General features: G+C 38.7%; 3 protein-coding genes across 6 annotated transcripts; 1 reads left to right on the forward strand and 2 right to left on the reverse strand.

The window, feature by feature from the left end:
* Nucleotides 1-263: 263 nt before the first annotated feature.
* LOC141911352 (uncharacterized) lies at nucleotides 264-3776 on the reverse strand. The gene is made up of 3 exons (XM_074802354.1): nucleotides 3696-3776; nucleotides 3086-3159; nucleotides 264-661 (listed from the first exon to the last, which is right to left on the reverse strand). Exons 2-3 carry the CDS (start codon nucleotides 3150-3152, stop codon nucleotides 369-371), a joined length of 360 nt encoding a protein of 119 aa, XP_074658455.1. The 5' UTR covers nucleotides 3153-3159; nucleotides 3696-3776; the 3' UTR covers nucleotides 264-368.
* Nucleotides 3777-4272: 496 nt separating this feature from the next.
* LOC141910811 (DNA replication licensing factor mcm7-like) lies at nucleotides 4273-11778 on the forward strand. Its single transcript, XM_074801640.1, has 15 exons — nucleotides 4273-4388; nucleotides 5646-5725; nucleotides 6238-6402; nucleotides 6623-6756; nucleotides 7110-7290; nucleotides 7515-7652; nucleotides 7760-7864; nucleotides 8007-8084; nucleotides 8176-8257; nucleotides 8370-8501; nucleotides 8801-9096; nucleotides 9490-9755; nucleotides 10119-10287; nucleotides 10783-10889; nucleotides 11483-11778. The coding sequence occupies exons 1-15, from the start codon at nucleotides 4358-4360 to the stop codon at nucleotides 11688-11690; spliced, it is 2172 nt and encodes a 723-aa protein (XP_074657741.1). The 5' UTR covers nucleotides 4273-4357; the 3' UTR covers nucleotides 11691-11778.
* Nucleotides 11779-12467: 689 nt separating this feature from the next.
* On the reverse strand, nucleotides 12468-16453 carry LOC141910819 (metallo-beta-lactamase domain-containing protein 1-like). Of its 4 annotated transcripts, none has more exons than XM_074801651.1 (6): nucleotides 16400-16453; nucleotides 14638-14728; nucleotides 14454-14552; nucleotides 13917-14083; nucleotides 13695-13812; nucleotides 12468-13168 (listed from the first exon to the last, which is right to left on the reverse strand). In XM_074801651.1, the coding sequence occupies exons 1-6, from the start codon at nucleotides 16436-16438 to the stop codon at nucleotides 12957-12959; spliced, it is 726 nt and encodes a 241-aa protein (XP_074657752.1). In that variant the 5' UTR covers nucleotides 16439-16453; the 3' UTR covers nucleotides 12468-12956. The 4 variants fall into 4 exon arrangements, with proteins under 4 accessions (XP_074657752.1, XP_074657754.1, XP_074657755.1 ...); XM_074801653.1 differs by lacking the exon at nucleotides 16400-16453 and adding an exon at nucleotides 16081-16114; XM_074801654.1 differs by lacking the exon at nucleotides 16400-16453 and adding an exon at nucleotides 16042-16100.
* Between the last annotated feature and the right edge of the window lie 1441 nt (nucleotides 16454-17894).

The following is a 17894-nucleotide window of genomic DNA, read 5'->3' on the forward strand; positions in this document are numbered from 1 at the left end:
GAGTCACGCGCACCGGAACAAACAAGACGCTCTTTCATGGAATAAACATGAATAAAAATATATTTCGTGAAGTTAGAAATTGATATCTGAGGTTGTCACGTTTATCGGCCGATCACGTATCGAATAAACACTAAATGAGTCACAAATCGTCTTCTTTTACCGCTACATTATATATAAAAGGCGCATTCGAAACAACAATCTGTATTTTTTCCATAAAAAGATTTTGCTGACTAAAAAACACTGTGTATTTTCGTGAATCTATATATCTTTATTTCTTATCAATCGTGACACTTCCAGTAAATGTCACGATTGTTGACAGTGATAACACGTTGGCAAGACAGTGCGGAATGTCGTTGGACGTTTTCATTTCACTTGTCTAGACGATGACCCAGTGCCTTACACGCAGCCTGTTTCATCGTGCAGTACCACCTTCCGTTAACGATTCCCCACGTTCGTTTCGCTCGGGAGAAACGACACTTTCTGAACGTTCTCTCGATATGCGCTCGAGCGTCACGCGCCTTCCAGTCGTTCCAGTAACAAACCATCGCTTCGTTGTTGTAATAGTGATTGGAAATGTTGCCCAACAGATCCATACCGAGTCTGATGGCCGCTGAGGCTGCCGTCGCCGCGAGCCTTTTTTGGCGTTGGTCATTGGTTTCTTCTGTAATTAGAAATCATCATCACAATATGATTCATTACGAAGCATTTTTTATAATATGCGCAATATTATAACGAAAGGAAAAATTAGACGTTTCATAATCACACTTCTATAAGTATTTTCATTATAATCATGTATTAAAATGTATCATGTCCGTGTATTCTATGTTGTAGTTATGATTCTCTCGGCGATGTTGTGAGGGATCTGTCTTTAGGCTGGATCTTCAGTCCTCGTTCTTGACTTTTACAATCTCCAGTATATAACCTTAACGACTTCTTAGATTATCTATTCGTTTATTGTCTCTTTGTATACACAATCTCTTTCTGGAGCTCTGTTCTCTCAAACCTCTAAAAACCTCTAAGCTTTTTTAAACCTATAAACGCTCCCTTTTTTATTATTTTCTCTTAAGTAATGTGTGCAGGCCCTTTTCCACACATGGCTTGGAATTCATGGATTGTGACGTATTCTTACGTCACTTAACATTCCGCCAATCCATGTATGGGTGATGACGTATCCGAAACACCGCTGAAGGAAAACGATTGATAGTAAACGAACAACGTGGGGTTAAATGAAACCATAAAAATCAGGTAAATTCATTTGTTTTGCTTCGAGCAGTTATCGGTTTGAAAAAAATCCAATGGGTCAAATTCTTATCAAAATCAATAGAACCTTATCATAAAATAACTCGACTCTCTGTAGAGAGCTAGATTTAGAGCTGGCAACATGAATGAATTAACATTCAGCAACGTCCACCGCTCGTTCCGAAATTTCCATAGTCGTGTCATTTTTGGACCCAAGAGGTTGGCTGAGGCACTCCGTATATGTAATACTGAGATACCTAGAGATGACCCTCTCAGAGGATTACGGGTGTTGGCGATTGGCGCAGGTCAAGGGCATCTATTAGAAGATACCATGAGTTCAGTTGGCGATGAAATAAACGTAGATTGTTTGGACTGCGTCGAACCGAACAGTGTTATGATGATAGAACTGCAGACTCGTATGAGTTTACTCGCTAGTAAGTACAACTTCGAGTATAAACTCTATCAGCAACGGTTTACCAGAGAAAGCGCCGCTTCTTTTTTACCAAATGATTTCTACGATTTGTTGATATTTTCACACGTGTTGTATTATTTCCGCGATCCAGCTCCTGAGTTGCAATTTGGTCTGTATCAACTAACCCACAAAAATGGACGCGCGTTCGTTGTAATGGACGTTGACAGCATGATAACGACGGTAGCAGAAGACATCCATCGTTCCTTAGGACAACCTGATCGTGGCATTCCTCCGCACGTTAATTACTACATTGGCGAATATGATATTGAGGGGATTCTAGCCAAGGCTAAGACGAAGACGGTTTTCTTTTCAACAGACCCGGCATCACTGTCTGTTCATCTCGCTCTTCAACCGGCTCGACCTTGTATTAGTAAAAGCGATGAAGAAATTCGGAAAATAGGCGACGAGCTATTGTCGTTCCTGGCGCAAAGGAACGTAGCGGAATTACCAGAAAATTCACGAGTTCAAATACAGGATGTTGTTCGTAAACATACAGCGGACAGTCAGGGGTTTCCAATCATACAGGGTAATTTGAAAAGCTGTTTAGTGATCAGAGATGACGGAGACTGAATTGTGTAACGAAATATTGAGATCGTCTTTAAAGCAGCTTCGCCACAGAACTACAAATATTTACTCTAGTGTATTGGATTCTTCTTCATGTTGCTACATGTTGCCCGGGCATAAATAATCAGCCATGTCTGTCACACCTCATTCATTGTCTTTGTGTCTTTGCCCGACTGTCTCGGTCTTGCTCAAACTGCTTTTTATGTCGCACTGTGAAAAACATGCCACAACTCGTCGTCACCCGACAACCTTTTTTAGTTTTGCACTCATCAAATTGTGAGTCATACATGTAAATTGGAACTGTAAATATAGATTATGTCATATATATGTCATAGCTATAAGCGAGCATACAACACTTGGAGTTCCAAGTTGGAAATAAAACTACGATACGCTGTAGCAAATCCTCTTGTCTCGCTGCATTTTCCACCCTGTCCTAAGTTTCAGACGACGAACGATCGAAGAAACTCACGCATTGATCGTATTAAACAGAAGAAAACCCTAAATAAACGCCATCTTGGAAGTGGCCTTCCTCAGACCGTAACTGCCTGGTCAAAGGCATCGATTATACTGGATACCTATTTGCCCTATCTTTCAATAGCATTTGAAAATACAAACTAAGAATACCAGACATAGTCATTTTATGACCAGAAATATTTAGGAAGTGACTACATTATACAATTATCTGACGGGATTGTTCCCGCGGGTAGTTTAATTTCACCAATTAAACGGGCCTAGAGGCCTAAAGGGCCAATATTCTGCTTGCGAAAACCTTTCGAGAGGAAATGAACCAATGGAAATTTTGAGCCTTACCCTGCTGGGCGATTACAGCCGCTAAACAAAGCATGAAAATGACCACCAAAGTGACGTTATACTTCATCGTGATTCTGCAAGAAATAAACATTAACGAACAGTAAAGTAAAAAAGAATCCTATTAAGTGTTTTTAAAATGTACATTATCTCTTTTATTATTATTATTATTATTATTAATCGGATTTTCCATGCACACTCTTTTTCTTTCTCTTCTAACACAGACGCGCACGCTCCAAAAAAATACTCGCGAATGCGAGTGTGTTGGAGTATTTAAATGAATGAATGAATGAATGAATGAATGAATGAATGAATGAATGAATGAATGAATGAATGAATGAAGAAATTCGTGTCGACGTGTTTACAATTTAGAAACAAACGAAAGCTTTTGCATCCAAAATCACGATCTGATTTAAAGAATCAATGTGAATGAATATCTCGGGTGGTTGCTACCATTCGGTCTGAAGATTAAGGTTGGTAGCAGCGACCCGAAATATTTCTAATATTTTGAATAAACTTTTTTAGCTATCAATTCATTCATTTATTGTGGGATTTTACTCTAATCAAATTCGTGACGAAAATCTTAAAAATTTGATACAGAAATATTACTAACCGTTATACAAATTGCAGATCGCTCAGAAGAATTCCCTGTAATTCAATGCGTGCAGCTATTTATTCAAAGCGATTCGAAATCTAAATTAAGGGATCTGAATTATTTCTAAACTGATGCTAACGAAAAAAATCTCATTTAGATCCACCCACGTGTGCCAGACAATCAGACTGTCTTTCGCGGAATTAACACGAATAAAAATACTGTCATCGAGAGAAGGAATTAAATATTTCATGATCCTGGGACCGATATTTAAGGTTTAAAAAAAATCCCTCGTTAGCCGATAAATCGGCCCGGGGCTTAACTGGATCCCAAAATAGCAGAACCCACTTCATAGCCAGCTGACTAAGAATTAATTCCTATCGTCGATTCTGGGAACGGTTGTTTTTCAGTCACTAATATGAAACTGTATATATATATACAAGAAAAGATTATTTGTCACCATATTTCTATGGCCTGAATCAGACACGATGTTTATTTTCCCAGGGCGCCGCACGGTGCTCGCAAAAACGAGAACAATAAAGTACACGTTGAATTGAATTGCAACAAGCCCGCCGTCTCGTGTCGCCCTCTACATTTCGCGCGTTTATCCAGATTCATTTCCGGATTCTAAAACTGATTTGTGTTGTTGTTTTTCCATATATTAATTAGACACATCGGCGAAAATGTCATCCAAAGATTACATTGCCGAAAAAGGTAGGTATTTATCTTAAAACTCAGTCCTCATGTTCAATTGATTGTCGGCCAGTTGATGATTCTTAAACATGTTAAGAATATTTTTAGATATTAAATTTTTTTTTTTGGCAAGTTATTTCTTCATTCAGCCCGCCCCAGGCACAGGGGTTTGGCGATGGGCTTGGATTTTATTTCCGGATTGTTGATTATCTCGCGAGAATGGCGCTAAATATGAACTGCGAATAAATTCAAAATATCACGGAAATACCTAGTGTTAATATTGTTTATTTATCCGCTATAAAGTTCTGATAAACAATTGGTCGTTAAGAATCATTATCAGACGGTCGTCAGACGGCTATATAAAATAACAAGGGATGAAACGCCTTCAGAGTTGTGCCAGCCAGAAAGTTGGGACAGTCACGTGACTAAACGCTTCTTATTTGACTGAACGCGAACCTGAAGCATATAAGATGGAAACTATGATACGAAAAATATTTGAGAATAACTTACATTCAAATGCATTTATTGACTATGAATTATATATTTTATCATAATTTATTCTTTATAAGTTATTTATTTCATATGAATCATAATCTGACAATTGATATCGGTCTGTGAATATCTTAACTTTTCGTGTTGAAGTTTTAAATGCGATTACGTCATCAGAATGTCACGTGACTGTCCCAACTTTCTGGCTGAAAATTTAAGTACAGCGGAGGCCTGGCGTTTCATCCCTTGTGATTTAAATAGAAGCGTGACGACCGTCTGATAATGATTCTTAACGACCAATTGTTTATCGAAACTTTATAGCGGATAAATAAACAATATAAACACAAGGTATTTCCGTGATATTTTGAATTTATTCGCAGTTCATATTTAGCGCCATTCTCGCGAGATTATCAACAACCCGGAAATAAAATCCAAGCCCATCACCAAACCCCTGTGGCCCCAGGCCCAAAAGGCAGACAGGATAGGTACCAGTCTAGTCCAAACCCTCAGCCTCTCTAGTCAGCCTACTAGCTTAGTAAACACCTATTTCCATCCCATCCAACCCAATCATGCCTGGAATGGAAAGGTGAAAAGTTAGTGTATAGTACGCCAGCCTTGCCCTTGAGTAAGGCCTATGCTCTTGACTTGTCAAAAATACAGGAGGGGGCATAGGGTATAGTATGGTTACTGTTACTGTTTATTGTCAGCAGAGGGACAAATTGACCGGACCAGGGTAGGAGATGCAGACCTATTTTTATTACTACATTATTTCTTATTCTTACATTACAGAGAAAATTCGTTCATTTCTGGCTGAATTTTATGAAGATTCACCTGATGGAGGCAAAAACTTCAAATACAGTGCACAACTGGTATGTATCAACAAGTGTTGGACAAAGGGAATCCAAAATCAATGATCATGAATTCCACTTAAACAGTGTTACAATATTCAGCACAATTCACTGATCAGCTCAGTGAGAGTGGTGTAACTTGAAAACTACGGTGTTTAACCCTTTCAGTGCTGACTAATTAATACCCTATAGTGCTGGAGATAATTTTAAAATTTTAAAAATTCACCCTAGTGCGTTGAATAATGGGAATAGCACTAAAGTGCGTCTACACAGCGGTGCAGTGTATCATTAGTTACTAATATTTCACTATGTTTAACAGGTGCTGCCATCTTTCAATAGAGATAAAAGCTAATTACTAATTACATCAATACACCGCAGTGCGGTGTACTAGCAAAATCCATCACCGATTCATACACCGCACTGCGGTGTAGACGCACTGAAAGGGTTAATGTGTTGTATAAAATGTAGCAAGAGAAGGGGGTAAAAAGAAAAGTTGAATCTTGTTTATATATCATGATCATCATTCATTTTAGATAAAATTAGCTCACCGCGAACAAGTTGCCATCGAAATCGGTGTCGATGATTTGAGCGAACAAGACCCGGATTTAGGAGAGTCGGTGGTCGAAAATTCTCGAAGATATGAAAAACTATTTTCGGAAGTTATTCAAGATATGTTACCGGACTATAAAGACCACGAGGTATTGCGCTTATGTCAATGAATTTTTTGGCCGCCAAATATTGTCAAGCGAGTCATTGGATTAATCTGAGTTGTATTATGGTATGAGAAAAGTTGATTGAACACATTCAGCTTGATAATATAGTGGCGCCCCCAATTGCCACTACGAATATACTCGCAGGTATGCTGCACAATCTGTCGATCGCAGAGGATATACTGATTCCATTTTGTGATATTTACAGCCGATTAATAAAGATGCGCTTGATGTTTACATCGAACATCGTCTGCTAATGGAACAGCGCAATCATCCTCAAGGTCAAGGAGAAGTGACACGTGACCCGATGAACCAGTATCCACCAGAACTCATGCGCAGATTGTAAGTATCTTTTAAACTATTGAAATAGTAAAGCAGGATTCTTACAGGAAATCAGGGAATTCCAGATTTAAAATCGGAATTCTGAGTCTCAAGAACAGAACTGAGGTCAGAATATATCTTATAAAATCAGGGATTTTTACAATCCTTATCTGTAAGAATCCTGGCCCCAGTTCCACAGTTGTGAGTAAGAGTTAACTCTGAGTTAAAGTTAGTTCATTATCAATGAGTTAACTCTTGAGTCAAATCTTAACTCAGAACTGTGGAACTGGACCCTGGCCATTTCCCTTTAAAAAAGATGATGTCTCCCATTAATGCATTACATGAGTTAAAAAATGGATTTATGTAATTTGCAGCGAAGTGTATTTCAAGGCGCCTTCAACTTCAAAACACATGGCTATTAGACAAGTGAAAGCTGATAGTATTGGTAAACTGGTCAGTGTAAAGGGTATCGTAACTAGGGCTACGGAGGTGAAACCGATGATGGTAGTCGCGACGTATACGTGTGATCAGTGTGGTGCTGAAACCTATCAACCGGTAAGTCCATTGCCTTGAATGAGGGGGTGGCAGGGTCTAGACAGCAGATATTGATACCAGATGATACATTGTTTTTTTCCTTTTTGTGTGATTTTTCCTTTTCTGTTTCTGTTTTGTTTTCTTTTTTCTTTCTATGAATATATTGTATTGAATGTTCTGCTCTGTGCAATGAGCTAATTAAACTTAACTTAACTTTAATTATACTCATTGTTGATCATTTTCAGATAAATGCACCGTCGTTTATGCCGTTGTTGATGTGTCCCAGTCAGGAATGTACGACCAACAAATCCGGCGGTCGTCTTTATTTACAAACTCGAGGATCCAAATTCTTGAAGTTCCAGGAAATCAAAATACAAGAGCATGTAAGTACTATTCAGTATGTATGCATGGGGGAGGCTTAAGACCAGTAAAATTTTGTGTTCAGGTGCACGTACTTTTTTTATTTTCATCTAATTATTTTCTTTTGCAGAGTGACCAGGTACCCGTGGGTAACATACCGCGAAGTATGACTATATTTTGCCGCGGCGAAAACACGCGTCAGGTTCAACCTGGAGATCACGTCAGCATTTCAGGCGTATCCTTTTTTCAAACAATTAGATCAAACTAATGCCGACTCTCGCAGAAGTGTCAGTGAATCTTTTTAAGGTCGAACTGTTGGCTTCAAACAGTTTATAGCGATGAACTGTAGTTATTTCAGCTTGATGTAAATTATTCAGATATTTCTACCGATGATGAGATCTGGATTCCGACAAATCGTACAAGGCCTTCTTTCCGAAACATACCTCGAAGCTCACGTTAGTGTTATCATCATTTTCACTGAATTGCTTCAATTTTTAGCTGGTACATAACGTATTAACCTTGGTAGGTTTTATTTTTTGTTCTCAGAAATTGTCGTTGATGAATAAAACTGAGGATGATGAAATCGGCGCCGCTGAATTGACCGCTGAGGAAATCAAGCAAGTCGCTGGTGAGAACTAAATCAAAACTTGTGAATATTTCTTATCGAATATGACAATATAACTCGAATCACTTATTGCCCATCATTTGATGAAATTCTAAAAATTGATTATGTTTTTCAGAGGAGGATTTCTACGAGAAGTTAGCATGTAGTATTGCACCTGAGATTTACGGTTTAGAGGACGTGAAGAAAGCGTTGTTGTTACTTCTCGTCGGAGGCGTCGATAAATCTCCGAATGGCATGAAAATCAGGGGTAAATATACAGCATCCACAGACTGCCCTCCAGTGTTCGTATCTGCAGCATCTGGCCCAATACACTCTTTTCGAATTGAAGTCACCATTCCAATTTCAGGAGTCAAACCTCTTCAATGAAAAAAAAAGCGTAAATCAACGCTTAATTTTATCCACCTGTTTAGGAAAAGTTTCTTTGAATTTCATTGTTGATCTGAAACACCCCTCCAATTTCTGTGATCACACTCGACGCTGATACCCTTCAAATTTTAGTTTGCTGCTCCTATACGAAGCTGTATTATCTCTTCTTATCTACTTTAGGGAATATAAACATTTGCCTGATGGGTGACCCGGGTGTTGCGAAATCTCAGTTGTTGGGTTACATCGATCGTTTGGCGCAGCGTAGCCAGTACACAACCGGTCGTGGATCGTCGGGTGTCGGTTTGACTGCTGCGGTGATGAAAGATCCGCTCACCGGTGAAATGATGCTCGAAGGCGGTGCTCTAGTATTAGCAGACGGAGGTGTTTGTTGCATCGATGAGTTTGATAAAATGATGGACGGTGATCGTACGGCAATTCATGAAGTTATGGAACAGCAAACTATTTCTATTGCGAAGGTCAGTGCTGTGAATTGCGTGTTACCGGTACATGGTACCTGCAGTACCGGGAAATTGGGAAAAACTTGCACATTTTGAATTTAATATTTCCAGACAGTTTCCTCCAATTTGGGAAATATTTTGGAAATTCATTTACATTTCACCTTAAGTATTTGCCAAGGGCAACTTTCTTCAATTTCTCTTGAAAATCACCTTAATCAACCAGTAACCAATAAAATGTTGACTAATAAGGCAAAGAGGTTCCACTGTACGATGATAACCGGTAGCTGTTCATTTTTACGAAGGTCCGGGAAAAATTGAAAAATCACTAATGAAATATTTGGTAAAAACTTGGGGAGTTACTAAATCTGCAGCAGCAGATCATTGTCTCACAGCTTGAACGTTTATTCACAGGCTGGTATAATGACGAGTTTGAACGCGCGAGTCTCGATACTCGCCGCCGCCAACCCGGCGTACGGTCGTTACAACCCGAAGAAAACGATCGAACAGAACATCCAGTTACCGGCCGCGTTATTGTCGCGTTTCGATCTGTTATGGCTGATGCAGGATAAACCGGATCGAGAGAACGACTTGCGATTAGCTCAACACATTACCTACGTTCATCAACATAACATACAACCACCGGCACAGTTCAAACCACTCGATATGAAACTTATGAGGTACGCGTCAAATGTAGATTTTAATATTGACTAGCCATTTCACTGCTTATGATGCTTGTTAACGTCATGTGCCTGATTTTGAGCTTTAACCTGCACAGAACAAACAGTTAAGAAACGCATAAGAGACAATTTGTGTATGGAATTCAATTGAAAATTTAGAATTTTTTTCGAAAAGTGCAGTACGCACTCGGCAATGCGCTTGCCGCAGCGAAATGGCTAAGTTTATAAGCAGACCCTTTCTTGGTTTAATTGACCAGTACGCAGGTACCTTCTCAGGGTATTCAGAAATTACACGTTTGCGTCAATGATTTAGAATATGTGAAAAGCAAATAACTCGAACCTGAAAATCTGTGATATTTGCAGGCGTTACATCGCTTTGTGTAAGACTAAACAGCCGGTCATTCCGGAAGTATTGACCGATTTCATAACGGGAGCTTACGTCGAGATGAGGAAAGAGGCTCGTAATAGTAAAGAAATGACGTTCACCTCGGCGAGGACATTACTCGGAATCCTTCGATTATCTACTGCGCTGGTACGTACATGTATTTTCAGTACTCTATAGGTGAAAATTTTCATCTATTGATTTAGGGAACGTTGGTCGTGAAACATGTAACAGGGTCCCTATGACTCCTTAAAAACAGCTTCTAAACTGAAAATGCTTGAAACTCCTGAATTTCTGTGTAGTTTGTTGTTGGACAGTAAACAACCTCTAAATTGTAGTTGGGACCTGAATTTATTTTTCATCCAATTAGGCAGTTACCTAACTAGAAACAGGTAGCGTTTAGGATAAACATTTTCTGACACAATCACCAAATTATAAATTTTATAAGAGATAAACGGTACTGATTTAGGAGGAGTCTACAATAATTGGGATATGAAAGTTATGCAGACGCTTCCTCGAAATTCCTACTCATATCCAGGAATGACTGATCCGTAGGGACCCTGTGATATATTTCGGTAATCTACAAATAAACTTGATGTTTTATGTTCTATTCTCGCTGTATGTGTTATGTATGTATCGTTTAAGGCTCGTTTGAGATTATCCGATCGAGTGGAAAGAGAAGACGTCAACGAAGCGATGAGGTTAATAGAAATGTCGAAAGACTCGCTCAATACAAATGATCAAGTTACGAGGTATGTATTCAAGCTTGCAAACAGATGAGTATACAGGGTGGTTGGCTTTTAGCAACTTGAATTTTGCCAAAGAAAGCCCCTGGAAAAGTAAAGCTAAAATTACGGATATGATTCTGTCAATGGATCAGATTGGAAATGGGCGCCGAATGATGATTTTCAATTGGAAAATGATTTGGGCGAAGATACATTGACAAGTAGACCAGGTTGTATTTCAGCCGTCACCCTTATTATTACCTTCTTATTGTAATGTACGGTATTAGTCGACATGCTTCAATCATTGTTTGCTGTAATATTTAGATTGTCTCCTTCCTACTAGATCGAAATAGATCACGTAAATTGTGCCATTGTCAATACTTACAACCCCAATATACAGCCTCTCAATAACCCACTGTACCCGCCTAATGCTATGTTGTTCTGGAATGAAACATCTGAATTTTGACTTAGAACTTGTCAAAAATTAACCTCCGATATGCTGCCATACTCTTTAACTTGACTCTTTTGAATTTGATGAGAAGCAAAGGCATGAAGATGTGTGACTTGTGGTGGAAACATCGTTTGATATTTTGAATTAAATGAATAATTCTATTTTCTAGGGTACATAACATCACCGACCAGATATTCGGCACGATTCGCGAGATGGCACCACTCACCGGTAATCGCACGTTGAAGATGGTCGACATCGTGGAACGCTGTATTAGTAAAGGCTATAAACCGGATCAGGTTCAGGAATGTATAGAGGAATATGAAGAGTTGAACGTTTGGCAAGTCAATCAGGCAAAATCGAAATTAGTTTTCGTATAAACACGTAGGAGACTATGAACTTAACTATGTATATGAGAAAGTGCATTTATTCTTAATTCTTATACCCATTTTTATAAATAAAAAGTTTTGATGAATAATACCTAGTGTTGTAGATTTATAAATGGAAGGACTATGACCTAATATATTTAGACAAGGAATTGTATTATGAAGACTAAGGAAAGGAAGCAGCAAGTAACAGTCAATCCCGCTTCATCATTTTGATCTTATTTGGTCTTACTTAGGGATTATTCATTTATTACGTACCGGTATACAAAAGAATTGAATTTTTTAACCCTCCCTCGTCCCTGTAAGCAAAAACGGCCATTTTGTCATATACAATAAGCATTACAGTATGTAAACTTTTGGCCCTCCCCTAATGCGTACGTAATAAATAAATGATTCCTTACTTCCTTCACCCTCCACCAGCGTTCTTAATCTCCAATCACATATTCCGATTGCCTGTGATGACAGGAGTCGCAGACCAGGACCCAGTTTCATAGACTGAGTATCAGTTATCCCTAGGGGTAAATCCTCAAACTGGGTGACAGCCACCATAGAAACAATGAGAAATCATGGTTATAACTGACAAATTTCAAAATGTTCCCAGGGATTATTTTGCTTCCACGTCTATGAAACTCGGCCCAGGAGGCTATTTCGCCATCATTCCGTCAAAGCTTCTGTGGTTAAATGAAACCATGAAATAACCCCCGAGTTAGATGAGCAAGAGACATATACAAGTGAAGAACACATCGGTTTTCTTTATCATATGAATTTTAATTCATTTCAATCACTTCTAGGCTTAGCTAGCCCAACTGTAACAATTCATTTGACAAACGTCGAGTTTACATTTTCTTATAACAATAACCTCAAGGAGTACAAGCTGCTGGCTGTTAACTGAAGATTCCTTATTGCTTTACGAATCATGAGTAAGTCAAGATTCTAGGTCGTAACGGTAGTAGATATCAAATATAAAGTTTAAGCTATCAAAGCTAGGACAACATAATATCATTATCACCGAGATATTGTAGCGACTTCAGCAACACATTTTCTGACTTCAAACTAACATTTGTCTGTAGACTAGGATATTTAGATACACGTTGAATAAACGAAGTATCGATGAAAAAGCAGTGTAAAATGACGCAAGAATATGGAGCCAAAATGATACACCATTCTCCGCGTATAACACGAGAGAATCAAGCGTTCAGCAGTGATGAGATACATTTAAGCGTATGATTTAATACCAGAGCTTATAATGTTTATGATAAATTAAATCAGTTCATCTTGATCTGCGTACATGACGAACGAGGAGCTTCGTTTGTGGGCATCGGGTACTTGAAACATAGGACCGTGACCGGGAACGATAACGTCTGCCATTCTGAGGATTTCGATGCGATTCTGTAACTGGAGATCAGGGTTTGTGCTGCTAGACTGCCAGAGCTCTGGTTCTTCTAGATCTTCCTTTTTCTCGAATAAATCCCCTATAAAAACGTTCAGAGAAACTGTTACAACGTTAAAGCGTCAATTAACTCTGACTAGATGTGTGTAATGGTTACACAGTCACATATCTAGTCTAGAGTTTGAAGCATTGTTAATGATATTGATACTAGCAGAGTTATTCAAGGCTCAGATGGCTTATTGGTCTATTGGTTTTTTTTTAACACCCTCAACCCGCTAAGCGCCACACAGGGCATTATAAGCGGGTTCGAATTTTTCTTTTTCCCAATGGGGGAGAGACCAGAGAAGAACCTTCGACCAAGAAACTCTGTCGCCACCAGGGTTTGAACCCATAAACCCTGGATTGACGAGACCAGTGACAGGCTGCTTAAACCCACTCGGCCACTGCGCCTTTATTGGTATCACGTCGTTGTTTCCAGAATGGGATTGTTCATCTCATCTGGTATTCAATTCAGCCTACGGAAGCTTTTATCGGACATTGGAAAGATTGAAAGACGACAATCTCATTACTCAAAGCCTCCTAATTGAAGGTCAACATGAAATACTCACCGGCGACAACAACCGTTCCTAGGTTGGTATCTTTGACAACTACGCTAACACAACTTTCCGTATGACCCGGGGTTGGAATCACTTGCACCAAATCATCATCGATTTCAAACGGAATATCCTGAAATCAGAATCAAATCGAAGAGCCATGGCATATGAACTGTATTGCGAATGCAGTGGCTTGCATAAAAACAATCCTTCGAACGATGCAATATTTTGCTTTACCTGGTGTCTAAAATCGTGCATCAGGTAGTTGTCGCCCTGGCATATATCATAGCCAACAATCTGCGTCGCTTTCTTAAACAAGTTCAAGTTACCGATATGATCGGAGTGACCGTGTGTTCCCACAACGTAGTGCATTTCGTCGGGTGTTAACCCATGTTTTCTTAATCCTTTGAAAAACAACACGGAAATACACTCAAGCCCCGGGGGTGGTGGTATATCGGGGCTTGACTGTACTTCGAGTCCCGATTCCACAGTTGTGAGTTAGAGTTAACTCTGAGTTGAAGTTAGTTCATTTTCAATGTTTAACTCCAGAGTCAAAGTCCAGTTCTACAGTTGTAAGTTAAGATTTAACTCATTGAGAATGAACTGACTTTAACTCAGGGTCAACCCTAACTCACAACTGTGGAACTGGGACCAGAACTGTGGAACTGGTTTCAGAAAGACGAGATTTTAAAGATTTTGAATGATTTGAATCTCGATTGACTTAAAACAGCCGGAGACCGATACTACTCAATCGACATCAGATCATGCGGTTACCTTCAATGATTGATTCTGTATCCCAAGGGCCTCCTGTATCAACGAGCACGTTGAACTTTCCGTAGACCAGGGTTACCGACCCACAAGCTCTCATGGAACCTATTCAAAGAAAAAGTTGCATATAGTACGCTTTTGTTTTCTGGTTTGACCTAAACGCTTAAAATCATCGGGTAATTATTCTTACCAGTCTCCGTCATAAATGAGTATCCCTCCTTAATAACTGATATCTTATAAGTGGATGACATCTTAGAACTATATTTGTCCTGTGGAATTTTCTACAAAATATATGTTGAGAGTTTAGTAGCGCGATTGGTTCCTATGTAATACAAGGCGGCCGGATGCAGGGTTATTTTCCTGCAGTTTACGGGTAATTAGTATTATATAGTTAATCAATAATAACAGCCCGGAACTTAAGTTAAAAGAGCCTGACCCGATTGCTGAATTCGAACATTCATTCATTATGGTTTTTGAAAATAGTGTACAGTATGTTTTTCTTAGTATTAGTTTACTTATTTTATATCAATTCACAGTCGTTCTTGTACTTGTTTAAGTCAATTTGATTCCCTTTTGGCCTTGAATTAGGCCTTATTGATCTTGCTTGGTGGACGGACAAAAAGTAAATCAAATCCAAGATTTTTAGTCATATATTGAAGCTACAAACTCAAGTGGTCGAACGATTGCTCAATGGGCTTAAAATAACTTTCAATTGAAAAGTGCCACAGCATTCGCTGATAAAATATAAACCTTACCTACACCAACCAATCAATTCAATACAATAATACTAGATATAGCACCTAATCTTACCCTAACCCTATCTACCTAGGGGTTGAACGGTTAAATATCCACTTCGTTCAATCTACTCAACCCATGGCCCGCATGGGGTGAGGTGGGCATAATGTTTGTTTTCTTTAGCACAGTATCTGGTATCGATACCAATAATGTCGGCGTAACGGTTTAATTAGGCGCATTTAAGAAACTGAATCTTTGTAAATCGAGTTAAGTTTCACGTAAACGGCACGCATTAGTGAATCCGATTTGGTAAATCAACGCGTTTGTGGATGAAGTTTAGTAAATTGATTTATTAAATCAACTAACTTGCTCGGCGAGCAAGTTAGTGGCAATTCAGTCAGTGAAATCCAACATGGCGTCCTCTTCGACCGCGGGCTTAAGACATCCATTGCAGATGATCATCTATCAATAAGCCGGTCACCATTGACGGCCATTTTCTTTCGAATTGCGACCTTTAATAAATTTATAAATTGATTTGACTCATTTACGAAAAACGATTCGATTTAGGGCCTACTAATCCTTTGGTTTTCCGACATCGAATCGCATTTAGCTAAACCGAATCAGATCCAATTTCGTAAAAGCGCCTATTGACTGATCTAGGCCTCCCAATAATGTCCTCTCAAGCAGAGTTGAAATAGTACTAAGTTTTTTTTAGGCCTACTGAATAAATTGAATTGAAATAGATTGATCATTATTAGGATCTCCATCTAATTCTATGCACACATCAAATCATTAAACACAGCTTGCTGATGTTGAAGCTTTAAACATCACACATCCTTCAATATTAGAAAAAAAATACTTCTATATCGGGAATGCTTAGATTTGTTGATTTACTGACATTGCAAAAAATACAGAATAATCATTCTGGGAATCGAACCTAAATATGCGGAAGTTATTGTCAACCAAAATTAAGTTAATTGATTCTAAAAAACCAGAAGTATTCGGCCGAAGTATTCATTCAACAAGGAAACCCGGTCCAACACTAGATTTATTATAGACAAATACCAAATTGGGTGGTTTGTGTATCGGAAACTTGGGAAAGATCACAGGAACCAATTAACTTCGAATCTTGGAGTAGTGGACCCGTAAAAACTCTCTAGCTAAGGAAAGAAAAGTTTAAAAAAGGCCGCGGTGGACTTGGCAGGTACGATACAAACCTCGACCTCGTTATTACAAACTCGGATACAACGATTCATCGGATATTACAAATAAAGAATTTTGTCCCAAGTCAAGACAATTTGATTGATTTCAAACTAGATAAAACGAACTATCGATCTGGTTCCGTGAAATACGTAAGCCGGTTCCACTTAAGTCAAATTTCATAACATCCGAAAGTAAAGACTTTAAATGTCATAAAGATCTGGAGACAGTACCTGTTGACATCACTGATTTACAAGTCAGTCTAAAGCCCAACGCACACGGCACCGAAAAATCGTTTTTTCCTCGTGAACAATGACCAAAAAACAGTCTAAGACGAAAGACCACAGTCATCAAAAACCATCTTAATAAATAACAACCAGGGCTCATAAACATATATCATTGAAACACAAATTGAAAGACATTTTATAGAGAATTGAACTAAGTTTTTGTTTGCACGAAATCGTTTCAACCCATTCTACGCTTTTACGCCAATATACGTTGGATAGACTCCGCTAATACTTGCAGGAAATGTATGGGAATATTTCGTAACTTTCATGCATGATTATTTTTCAAAATAAACAGTGAAGGCTTTCTAATGAAACAACATATAGCACATACGATATCTAGTAGGGCTGGTATAATAGTGCGGGACTTAGTTTGTGTGTAACTTGAGCATGAATGGACTCAATTGAACTGGTGTATAGTGAATTCCCTGAGATAATACCCACCCACGATCATTCGACTGTGACCATGTGAAATCAGCACAAATAGCGTCAATGTATTACGACATACGGCTTCTGAATGAAACATAATGTGATTCCATACCTTCGACCGCCAAATCTCCAATAATTTCCACCTAATTTTGCCAACCAACCTCCTTCTCCTTGCAGAATGAACTATATTTTCAGGGTCGTTTTGGTTTTTTAATGAGAAATAATGTAAAAACTCTCAATAGCTACTTTCAATATTATGGAAACTAATATTCATACATTCAAAAACATGTTTTTTTATTACATGTATTTGCCTATCGCTCCCTCAAAGAATTTCAACCCAAGATTCTGATAAAATGGCACACTACCCTTGATGTAGACTTCAGGTGCTCATTTGTATGGTACTGTTTGAGTTTGATATATGATTCTTGACGTGAACAAATCTACGCAGTGTCATTTGAACTTCTAGACATTCCCTGATATGTTATACATGTACTCCCTTATTCGACCAAAGGTCTAGCAATAGAAATTCGAAAATATTTGCCGTGATCTGCCCTCATGATGTGGAGCTTCAAGCCCAAGCTACTTCACGCATCGGTCTTAGTGGTTAAAAATAAAGTAATTTTGATATCCTGCCATCCTGCACTTTCGATATTTTCCTTTTCGATTTTATGTTGCTAATTCTTCCTTTCTCGTCAAGGCTTTTGCAGTAGGATATTTTAAGCCTACACAGCAGCCCACCTTCCTTTGCTTTACTTAATTTTCCATACTGGTACGGTAACAATTAACTCCTGAGGAGAAC

This window comes from Tubulanus polymorphus, chromosome 9, assembly GCF_964204645.1.
Source record: "Tubulanus polymorphus chromosome 9, tnTubPoly1.2, whole genome shotgun sequence".
Classification (NCBI taxonomy): Eukaryota; Metazoa; Nemertea; class Palaeonemertea; order Tubulaniformes; family Tubulanidae; genus Tubulanus; species Tubulanus polymorphus.

Excerpts from the sequence above, each read along its gene's own strand:
- LOC141911352 (XM_074802354.1), bottom strand. The coding sequence starts at position 3,152 with ATGAAGTATAACGTCACTTTGGTGGTCATTTTCATGCTTTGTTTAGCG. Across the intron at positions 662-3,085 it reads GGCTGTAATCGCCCAGCAGG|AAGAAACCAATGACCAACGC; the intron begins GTAAGGCTCAAA and ends TTCTAATTACAG.
- LOC141910811 (XM_074801640.1), top strand. The coding sequence starts at position 4,358 with ATGTCATCCAAAGATTACATTGCCGAAAAAG. Across the intron at positions 4,389-5,645 it reads AGATTACATTGCCGAAAAAG|AGAAAATTCGTTCATTTCTG; the intron begins GTAGGTATTTAT and ends CTTACATTACAG. Across the intron at positions 8,085-8,175 it reads AAACATACCTCGAAGCTCAC|AAATTGTCGTTGATGAATAA; the intron begins GTTAGTGTTATC and ends TTTTGTTCTCAG.
- LOC141910819 (XM_074801651.1), bottom strand. The coding sequence starts at position 16,438 with ATGAATCGTTGTATCCGAGTTTGTAATAACGAGGTCGAG. Across the intron at positions 14,729-16,399 it reads TTTGTAATAACGAGGTCGAG|AAAATTCCACAGGACAAATA; the intron begins GTTTGTATCGTA and ends TATATTTTGTAG. Across the intron at positions 14,553-14,637 it reads CTCATTTATGACGGAGACTG|GTTCCATGAGAGCTTGTGGG; the intron begins GTAAGAATAATT and ends TTCTTTGAATAG.